Raw genomic sequence first — 10929 nt, forward strand, 5'->3', positions numbered from 1 at the left:
GGGTGGGGGATCAGGAGCAGGGATGAGAGTGGTTTCTGTGGTTGGCATGTAAAATGAATACAAATTATTTACAATTAAAAATGCATGGTACATATAGGGAACAGACTAAAACATCAATTGTCTATGAAATAAACTCAACATTTAAAAGTCTTAAAAATATTTAATTGCCTACGGAAAAACAATGCAGAGGCAACAGCCTTAAAGCCTGGAAACTGACTGAATCTCTACAGTCCTCACGCTTCTAGACTCAGTAGTTCTACGTCCCTTTGAACACACAAATTTCATTGTACCATGTTTCATGGTTTTGCTTAATATCATCAAGGATGTGTTTCATTGAGGAGCCCAATTCAATAACACTGGAAAACCCACTTGCATACTCACAAATGAAGCCAGCAGTGTGCATGGCTATCAGTGATCCTCTAGCATCAAATATAGGAGATCCAGAAGAACCACAATAAAAAGTGTTATCCCAGGTAACCACACCAGGTTCATGGATGTTCTTCTGGAAGCTTCTTTGGGTGTACATATAGATATACTGCATGGGATCACTGCCACTCACTGCTCCTCTACCCTGAATGTCCTCACATTTCCTTCTTTGCTCATTTTCAGGTACCACAGTACAACCATCAACAACCTTATATTTTCCGTCTGGGTGACCAATCATATACACAAACTCACTAAGTGATTCAGAAGGTGTTCCATTACAGAGTCCTGTAGGAATATGCCGTCCGTTTCCTTTCAGTTTCAGGACAGCATAATCAAGAGTTACATCAGACACCTCAAACCAAGGTTCAACAGAGCAATAGCTGTCTTCTTTGATGGGGAACACTTGATATTCAAATGTCACTCTTACACATTGACTAATTATATCTGCCCACTGACTTGGCTCTACGCCTTCCCCTACAATGTCATTTATTACATGTCGACAAGTGAACATGTACATCCCTTTAAAAACAAAGCATGTGGCACTACCCCTGTGTCCATTGTTGTCCCAAACTATGAGCCCAACTGAGTCACTGAGCTGTGAAAGAAGTTTGAAGACTTTACCTGGGGTGGAGTTCTGGGTCAGCTTCCTGAAGTTTGCTCTATGTGCTTTGAATAAATTAGTTTTCTTTCTTTTCTCACTTTCTTCCTTGATGTATGCTCTCAGTTTCTCACGTTCTGCTGTCAGTATAGGGTACAAATTCACAATGTATCCTTTTAACTGACTGAAGTTTCTGTCCTCTAACTCAGAATTCTGAGTTGCTGCTACCGCCCAAGGGCTTTTCTTTCTTTCCACCTCAATCAGAAAGAGCTTGCCCTGTAACACATCAACCAGCTGGGTGTTTGCTATGATGGTATCATTGTCAATGAGTTTCCAATGGTCACTGTCCACAAAGGAATGAAATCTGCCATCCTTCCTCAGAGTGGCCTTGATGCTCTCTCCTTGGAAGCCATACACACAGACTTTGGTCCCCTCCTTGTCAAGTTCCCTGCACCTCAGGATCCTTTGCTCCCTACTCCCAACGGCATGAATGTAAAACACAACACACTCAGCAGATGATGGGTCAAAGCGGCCACACACTTCATTAGTTTCTTTCTCCTTACTTTCAGTTTTCGAAAATGTAATGGCCACATGGCTGCCTGCCGGAAAACAACGGAGAGGCATGCCAAGGTTTATATACCCTTCTATCCCTTCTTTGCCACACACTAGCATTTCTTTGCTTGTCTGTCTTTCTATCTCTCTTTTGACAGGGTCAAGGGTGTTGAGTGCCTGGTATAAGCTACCTGTCTCCCCATCTGTAACCCCAATTGTTATGTGGTGTGTACCGAAGGTTATGATAATGGTCTTCCTTGGGGGAGCTTTCTCATCTTGTGGAGTGTTTTGTTCCCAGTGTGATTTTTGGTCTTGGTTGTTGGTTATCTCCTTTGGTCTTTTTCTACATTCCATTTTCATTTGAGAAGTTATGGGCTCATTCTGCCCTTTGGGGACCTAAAAAGAAATATTAGACACATTAGAAAACTGTGACTACAATTATATTCCTGTGATTTTTGTGTGCAGTTCACACAAATCCTATATAAAATTGAGAACCAATGTGAAAACACCAGCAAGTAATATTACATCAGAGATGATCTGGATTCTGCAGCAAAGGCCAGTCTTTTCACATTCACCAGCTAGGCTCTTCATATCAGACCTGCCATGTTTGCTCAACAAGCAGGCAGAAGGAATGAACTCATCCAGGTGAATCAAAATCTATTGGCTTTGGTAAGTATTGCATTCTTCTTTGTTATTTTAAACAAGAGATTTTAAGTGTTTCAGGCATAATAACAGATTGCTTGAGTTCTTTTGTAATTTCTTTGGACATGCAGACACACAATTGAGAGACAGAGTCTCGTTGAATAGCAATGGTGACTGTGCAACTAGATGTGCAGCCCAGGTTGGCCTCAAATTCACAATTATCATGGCTCCTCAGTACCTTGATTTAATTAGCATCTACCACAAAAGGAACTCACACTATTTGCTTTAGTATGTCAGTTCTCAAGCATGATGGAATACACTGGAACAACAATAACTAAAAGTTCACTGTCCTGTAGAAGGACAGAGAAGACAAAGTATGTATTGTTTATTTTCTAATTCCTTTCTACTTCACATTTTAAAAATAATATAAGAAGATAAACAAAAACTAACACATCAGAGTTGAACAAAACAAACAGAAGAAAGAGCCTAAGAGAAGGTCCAAAAATCAGAGACTCAGTTGTTGGCACAATTGGGAATCCCATGAAAACACTAAATTGGGAGCCTTTATATATACACAGAGGACCTGGTGCAGATCCATGCAGGTCCTGTGAATGCTGCCTCAGTCTCTGTGAGTTCACATGAGCTTTGACTGAGTGCCTTTCTTAATACATGATAACCAATAAGGAAGTGAGTATTTGAAGTCCAGTAGTTAGTCTAATATTCTCCATTTGACTACACATTCTGTTCTGTAAATTTATACTCAGAACACCCATGTTATGAGACATTATCTTAAAACCAGGAACGGGAAGAAGGGAGGGACTAAGGGGAAACTACTTAAAGTAGAAAAAGTGACTTAAAAATTAAGGCATCCGATTCCTGTGTCTGAAAGCTTCAGTTTCCCTGTTGGTGTAACAAGCAGGTATGAGTTCACATGCCCACAATATCTCTCACTGTTAATGGGAATAACAATGGTGAAGCAATGTGAAGATTAAGCCTGTCATCTTTAATATTGACACTGATATTCTGGTGAAAACAAAATAATGTAAGCTTATATAAATTTAAATCAGGTTGCCTAGGAAGTCTCAAAGAGTGTCTCTTCAGTCTAAACACACTGAGAAACATTCCTGCCAAACTCCTTGAAAGAACTGAAATACACTTTCTACTATTCAACAGAGACACTTAAAAGCACCGTTAGTGTTTGTGCATGTGAGTGCGGGCCTGAAGCATGCTGTGTCATGCATGTGAGGGCAATGGATCACTGTAGGGAGTCAGTTATCCTCACACATCCAAGGGATCTAACTCAGGTGGTTAGGTTTGCTCTCCAACTACTTTCAATGCCTCTGCCAGGGAAGAGGTTCTAGATATCCAAAAGTTTTCTTTTGATTGTTAAGACACTGTAGTCCAGGCTCTCCTCAACTTATGATCCCACAGCTTCTCTTTCTGAGTTCTGAGATTATAATCATGCTTGGTTTGATACTTATGAAAGGGAACAAGAGGTTGTGTATGTGGTTATTAGCTTGCTCTGTCTCAGACTAGGAAGGTGGAGTGGGGTAAACAGATCTAAGATTTTCATGGATATTCTAAGCATTTGGATCTTCTAGTTTTCTAGAACCTGGAATAAAGAAAAGGAGCTCAGGTCTCTGGAGGAGATTCTCAAATACCTGACACTTCTCAGTCTTCTTGGTCAGTTCAGGGAGCCCTTACAGTCATGTTACTTAGTCTGGAAAGCAGATCTTATGGAGCCCTCACATGCAGTGGTTAAGAGCACTGACTGGTCTTCCAGAGGTCCTGAGTTCAATTCTCAGCAACCTCATGGTGGCTCACAACCATCTCTAATGGGATCATATATGTTGCTCTGATTGGTTGATAAATAAAGCCATTTGGCCTATGGCAAGTCAGCTTAGAAGCAGGTAGGAAATGCAAATGGATAGACAGGAAGAGAAAGGAGAGGTAGAGAAGAAGCCAGTGAGCTGCCCAAAGAGCAACATGTAATGGGGCATAGGTAAAGCCTCAGGACATGTGGCCATACATAGATTGATAGTTATGGGCTGCAGTATGAGCGAGTGGGAAGAGATTCCTTGTGACATGAGAAAACTTCTGGCCACAACATGCAACAGAAGTTTTATAAGCAAATCTCTCATGCCTAACAGGGTTATAGTAAGAATGAGTTACTCAGTCATTTTATGAACTACAAAGCATTATGCAGATATAGATTCTTAGGATTAAGTAGATCAGAAACACTAAGGAAGATATTTTAATGAAAAAGAACAACACTCAGTTTCTTTCCCACTTTAATCTAAAACAATGCATTTGATCTTTCTTTTTACTTATTTTTTCAGGTAGCATTTTTTTATTTTTCTTTCTTTTTTTTAAATTAAATGCTACTTTAATATGAATAACATTCATTTTATAATTCCCTTGCTCAGTGCCTTTCTCAAAATTAGAAAGAGGAAAGTGAACAAGAAATAGAGTATGTTATACTCCCAATACACAATAAGATGGTTTCATGGCACGAAGGACCTGTGACCTAGGGCCAAGGATGGCTAAGTCTGCTGTGAATTTGTTCAGTATTTACAGACATACCTGAGAAAAATAGTGTAGGATTTCCATATTTTTCCTTGCTTGACCTCGGACCTTCTGTGAGATATTCCTCTTATACCTGATGGATTAGACATGAAAGAGACAGCTCAGATGACTAACCAATTTCAACATGGTTTCTGGTCACGTCAGTATCTTCATATGTGATGTATACTATATAGAGGGGAATATTTCCTGAGGTCCCGCACCCCACCAAACCTCTCCCTTCAGTCCTGTTTCTTACAGGGTGATAAATTCATAGCAAAAAGTTTGTCCATCCAACAAATTCACCCCCATAATCAAATCAAGACACTGTGTTCAGGAACTAGAGCAAACACAGCATAAATTATGTCTAATTGCTTATCTCCAGAGCTGACATGGAAAACAGGTCCTAGCTAAAATTTTTGGGGTAGGTGCTCACAGCTTGAAGCAAATATAGAAACCAAGAGCAGATATCAATACCCAATATTGGATTGCATTGGGGAACTCAAAAGAGTGTTTTAATTCATATTGATGTTAAACTCTGGTCTTTACTTAAGGTGGGTATAGAAGAATGGTTAAAATACTGAAGGACAGGTAGGAGAAAATGTATAGTTCCCTGAGAATGACAGAGATTTAGAAGGACATATGGAAGGACAGATGTGCTCTCGTTCCTGAACAGGAAGTGGGGCTGCAGTCTGCAGTTCTTGAAAGAGGATAACAGAACAGAAGGCAAAGTCAAGCTATGTGAGGGGTTTTAAATTGTGTTTCATTTTATGGTGCTCAAGGCAGAACTTGTTCTCATTTTTAAAACTGGAACCAGTAAATCCTATCACTCACTTTATGAAAAACGCTTCAGATTCAGTCCCCTGTGTATGCTGTGTGCAGCAAATATTCACAAATGTGTTTTCTTGACTGTGCTTCATTTCAGAATGAAAATATGCCTCATTACAGATACTGGTTTCCTTCACAGACATGCCCAGCATTTCACAGAACAGAGCCATCTACTGGGAGAGCTGGTTCCTGTATGAACCATCCCCATAAATATACTTCCCCAGGAATGTGCCATTAGGGACTAGAACGTTGTAGTCCCCTCAAGACCCAGCCACTCTTTATAGAAAATAATTTAAAGTGATTTTTGAACCATGGCCTCACTCACTTCCCTGTCTAAGATAGACATCCCCCCTAAAAACTATAAATTGAGTTTATTTCACACAGTATTGCAATAATTTAGGTTATAGGCTCTTTTTATGTGGCTGAATTTCTCTATAATTTCTCTCTTATTATTAACCAACATGAGTATCTTGAGGTTAGCTCTAAGAAAGTAGAAAATCTTGAAAGCTGTCCAAAATGATTATAGATTCTCAGAAAACATAATTTCTACTTTACAATTTATTTGTTTTTTGTTTTGTTTTGTTTTGTTTTGTTTTGTTTTGTCTTGTTTTTTTGGTGAGGGGTGTTGTTTGTTACTTTGTTTTTTGGTGTGTGTGTGTGTGTGTGTGTGTGTGTGTGTGTGTCTGTCTGTCTGTCTGTCTGAGACAAAAGGTATTTTTTCATCTACCTTTCCTTGTGCTGTCTCTGAAAAGAGAATGAATGCTTAAACAAAACAGTTCTTTCAATCACCTGAGATTGGTATTGTTAGTTTTATTTCACCCATGAATGATATGAAATTCTAGAGAAGCTGAACTTTCTTCAAGGACAGAAACTCCAGAGAATACACTTTGGAGAGTTTTTATTGAGATTATTTTCTAGTAGAAATGGAAAGAGCAGGGGAGAGAGAGGGAGTGAGAGAGAGAGAGAGAGAGAGAGAGAGAGAGAGAGAGAGAGAGAGAGAGAGAGAGATCAAAGACACACAGAGGAAAAAATCAGTTACAATGGATTTCCAATATCACTCCCATAATTAATAATTGTTTTTCTTTCTTTAGAAAATGTCTCATGCAGCTTGGGCTACCTTGAAACTAAACTGCCAATCTTCCTCCCTCCCTAAGTGCTAGCATCACATTTATGTGCCTCCAGTTCAGGTTGAAGTGATGCTTAGAATCCAACCCAGGGCTTCATGCAATCTGGGCAAGAAGTCTGCCCATGGAACTACATCCTGAACCTACATTACCTTTAATTTTATTAGGTTACCCTTAGAGGTACTGGGCCATTTTAACCCTGTATCACTTTCCATCTCTCAAAGTTCAGGACTATTCCTCTCATAATAACAATGCTAGTTTATTCACATCAAATTATTAACACAGTTGTAGTCTAATATCACCTTTAAAAATTTTAAGACAAATGTTCCTCTGCTACCTGGAATGGCCTCAAACATTTTTTTTTAAACCAAACATACAAACATTTCAAAATCTGGTAATAGAAGGATGTAGTAAAAGGTACCTTTACCCATAGGTAGAAAATTAATTAAGAATGTATGAAACACAATAAAACACACACACACACACACACACTGAAAATCCAACACAATAATGCCTATCTCACCTTTGGGTACAGAGAATACCTGTACAGAAGGCTGGAGAAACAGAGAAACACACTGGTTCTAGGCGGAGGTTGATAATATCCAATGTGGACTCCCAGGAACCTGTTGATAAAACCAAGTTAAACTTACTGCTGTTGAGGTAATAGTTACTGAACAAATGTTTGGTTGTGCTGAAGGAGAAGAGCAAGGCTGAGGAGAGACAAAGAGATCTGGTATTCTAAACTCTGGTCTAACTCAGGCTATAATGTGGAGGTAAGGATTTTGAGGTCAGGGCTACAGATAAGTATCTTTGGTATTTTCTATGAAAGGTAGTAGTTGGATCTTTGAGAAAACTACTGAAATAAGATATCAAAGGGATTTTCAACTTTGTAGTTCCTGGAAGAACATTTCTAGTGTGGTGTATTTAAGATGATGGACACAGGTAACAAAGTTAACTCAGAGTCAGGTTAACTCAGTGGCCTGCCAGGGCAGTCCACGTGGCTGCACCCCCAAAGCATGCTGCACATGCCTGAGAGAGAAAGAAGTCAGGTTTCTGTCAGTTACATCCTATATTTTACGCTGGAGAGAAGTACAGACAGGAAACCACATTTCAACTCTTTGCAGTACACAATCAGACATGGCTTAGTTCATTTTAGAAGGCATTTTCAGAAAAATAACAGTGGATTTTACAGATACCAGTTTTTTTTAAAACTAGAGGTAATATTCTTCCTTGGGCATTGAAAAACAAAAACAAAACAAAACCCCAAAACCCTTACATCCTTTCTCTTAAGCTTTGTTCTTTTACTTGCCCAAAAACTGCAGACACCACCCAAATGGAACTGCACTCACTCTCCTCCCAACACCTTCTTAACTAAAAATGCTTGAAGCTCTTCTACATCATTCCACTGCCAGCAAGTCACACCCAGCTTTAGGTCGGCCAGGAAGTGGGGTGTAAATCCTCACAAGAGCTGAGCTCCCTCCAAACTCACCAGTCACTCACTCTTGTCACCGCAACAGGATAGTATCCTCCAGTCACAGAAATGGTTCTCTAACAGACGAAAGCGCGCCTAATGCTTCCTGTCCAAGGGACACAGACAGCAGCATGTGACGTGTAACAGCCTCTCCGGAGCCAATCACCAGCTAGTATGAACGACTCCTGGCCGCCTGTCACCGCCACCTCTATCCTAACCCCATCCTCCTACCCCAACATAGCCCTTTAATCCCAATGTTTCTTGATCCATGGCGTGACCAACCAGGCTGCATAAGGGGTCAATGTCAGTTCTACTTTCCAGGTTTCTCTATCTGTGGCTAGAATTTTCTCAAGTGGGGACTGGACCCATATAGCTATGACTGGGCGGGGCTTGAAAACGCGCGAAAAGCCTGGAACCTGCTTGATCTAGGCACTTGGAAACTAGTTTGGGGTGGAGGCTGGAAGCTGAATCCTGATTGCCCCACCAGCAAGGCTAGGGGGAAGAAGCCAAGACTCCAGGTTCTGCAGCGCCATCTGCTGCAGCAGGAGGTCCAGTGAAGCCTGCTGAATCAGTAGGAAGATGGCAGTCAGGGCAACTGAGGTCTTTTTCTAGGAGGCAACAACCCCTAGAGGGGCAAGGTGACAGACCAAATGCAAACGTCCTTGTCAGGAATCATCTTTGGAAACGTGCAGCAGTTTATGAAGCTCTTTCTCGTTATTGTTTCAAACAGTATATTATTTTTTTTAAATTAAATGCTTCTTTAATATAGATGAAATTGTTCATCCATTGCATTCCCCATATCCATTTACCAAAATAGAAAGACTAAAAGTGTCCGAGAACATTTCAGTGTATCTAATATTCCTAACACACAAGGAGGCAGTGTCTGAGCAAGAAGAACTATGGGACTCAGAATCAAGTCGACTATAGTTATAATGTAAAAGTAATATTTATAGACACACCTCAAGAAAATACTGTGCCAAATTCTTATCAGAAATCATCTCTGATTGCTAGCTTCCACAACTGCCATGGAAAGCAGGTCCTATCTAGATTTTTCCTTAAGTAAGAGTATCTCTGGCTAAGGGGCTGATGTACCCAAACCCACATTGAGGAACGGAGATAGAATTCAAATTCAAGCATCAGTTCCTTGTGAAGGAACCTGCAGTTGAAGAATTCAGAAGTATATTCTATTTACCTTGATGCAAAAATCTGGGCCTCCTTTAAGATGGAGGAGGTGAGTGATGGTAAACTACTTGGAAACAAGTAGAAAAGGAGCTAGGTAAAATGTGGTAACAACTTTGTAAAAAGATATAAAAAAGAAGCCAAGATAGCTTATCTAAAATAATAGTTAGGAACACGGGTTACTATTTGGGTTTTGTTCAAAGGAGTATTTTCTCCATATCTTTCAAACAAATGAGCAATTTAAATAAAATATTCAAAGCTTTAACAGTGGTGAATACCACTAGGAATATAAAGACCACTGGGGATAGGAGGGACACCTATCTTCAATACCTCACCATCTAAACAATGGCTAGACATGACATCAGTTACGGAATTCTCATGGAATTAATAAAAATCATTTTAAGAACACACAATCCACCAATGAATAGAATGGGTGTATGCTATACTATGTTACGTTTAAGTGCGTTTCATATAAACATCCTCACATAGTTTGTTCAGTCCTAAGAGATGGAATTATTAATCCTACTTTACCCACAAAGAACTGGAAATTCTAAAGAGGTTAAACTCTTATTCAAAGCCACAGAACCCCAGAAAGTATACTTTAGAGAGCATCTCTTAAGATCATTTTCTAGTAGAGATGAAAATACGGGAAGGGGAGAAAAAGGGAGGAAGAGGGAGAGGGGCCTTGGATCTTAAGCTGCCCTTCCAACTGCCTGGATTGAAGACACATGCCACCACATTAGTGCTATGATAGGTGATCAAACCCAGGGCTTTGTGAGCAAAGGGAGAGCATTCTACCAGCTGAGCTACATCTCCAGTCCTGTGTTGTCTGTTGTACTAGATTACAGATAGAGACATTATTACTTTTTAACCTTAAAACTTTCCATCTCAAAAAGCAAGGGCTTTTTGTCATACTAATACAATGCCAATTTATTGACAACAAAATACTAGTACCAATATAGAAACAACGTGCCTTCCCAGTGAGAAACCACTCCCTATTGTTAGAGATTAATGAAGGCAAAGCTCTTCAATGGTGCTTATCTGACTCTGGCTACTGCTCAAAGAGGAGCTGGCCTGGAACAGAAGATTTTACTAAGTACACCCAAGGCTTATGCATTCCACATACACTGTCATCCTTAAATCTCTCAGGTCCCCACCACAAGTCACACTTTTAACAATTTAAAGAGAGGCAGGAGACTGTGAGTCTGGCCACTTAGGCAGCTGGAAGATTTAAACTGCAAAGATATTGCCAGAAAATTTCATATGTACACCAGTTTTAGTTTCTTCTCCTCCTCCTTCTCCTCCTTCTTCTTCTTCTCCTTGCCTCCTCTCCCCCCTCTCCTCTTCCCCCTTCTCTTTCTCCTGTTTTTGAATAGTTGTTACCTCGACTCATCAAGACCACCTGGCAGATTATACTTCTTCTGATAAGAGCACAGGGGACTTAATGGCAGACCAGGACTTAAAAATGGTTGTGACCCCTTAAACTGGCCCTTAGAGTCCTATCCTTTGATAATGGAGAAGGCCCTCATAGCCTGTTGGAAGTCAGG

At 40.1% G+C, this 10929-nt stretch overlaps 1 protein-coding gene across 2 annotated transcripts; it reads right to left on the minus strand.

Moving 5' to 3' along the window:
* Positions 1-252: 252 nt before the first annotated feature.
* LOC118572129 (protein FAM111A-like) lies at positions 253-8278 on the minus strand. Of its 2 annotated transcripts, XM_036171525.1 has the most exons (5): positions 8222-8278; positions 7256-7355; positions 4802-4877; positions 1810-1972; positions 253-1164 (listed from the first exon to the last, which is right to left on the minus strand). In XM_036171525.1, the coding sequence occupies exons 3-5, from the start codon at positions 4826-4828 to the stop codon at positions 257-259; spliced, it is 1098 nt and encodes a 365-aa protein (XP_036027418.1). In that variant the 5' UTR covers positions 4829-4877; positions 7256-7355; positions 8222-8278; the 3' UTR covers positions 253-256. The 2 variants fall into 2 exon arrangements, with proteins under 2 accessions (XP_036027418.1, XP_036027412.1); XM_036171519.1 differs by having other exon boundaries at positions 253-1972.
* Positions 8279-10929: the final 2651 nt, after the last annotated feature.

Source organism: Onychomys torridus, chromosome 1 (assembly GCF_903995425.1).
Source record: "Onychomys torridus chromosome 1, mOncTor1.1, whole genome shotgun sequence".
Classification (NCBI taxonomy): domain Eukaryota; kingdom Metazoa; phylum Chordata; class Mammalia; order Rodentia; family Cricetidae; genus Onychomys; species Onychomys torridus.

Coding starts and splice junctions, on each gene's coding strand:
- LOC118572129 (XM_036171519.1), bottom strand. CDS start 4,828: ATGGAAATCCTACACTATTTTTCTCAG. Junction 1,973..4,801: donor TCCTACACTATTTTTCTCAG/GTATGTCTGTAA, acceptor ATTTCTTTTTAG/GTCCCCAAAGGGCAGAATGA.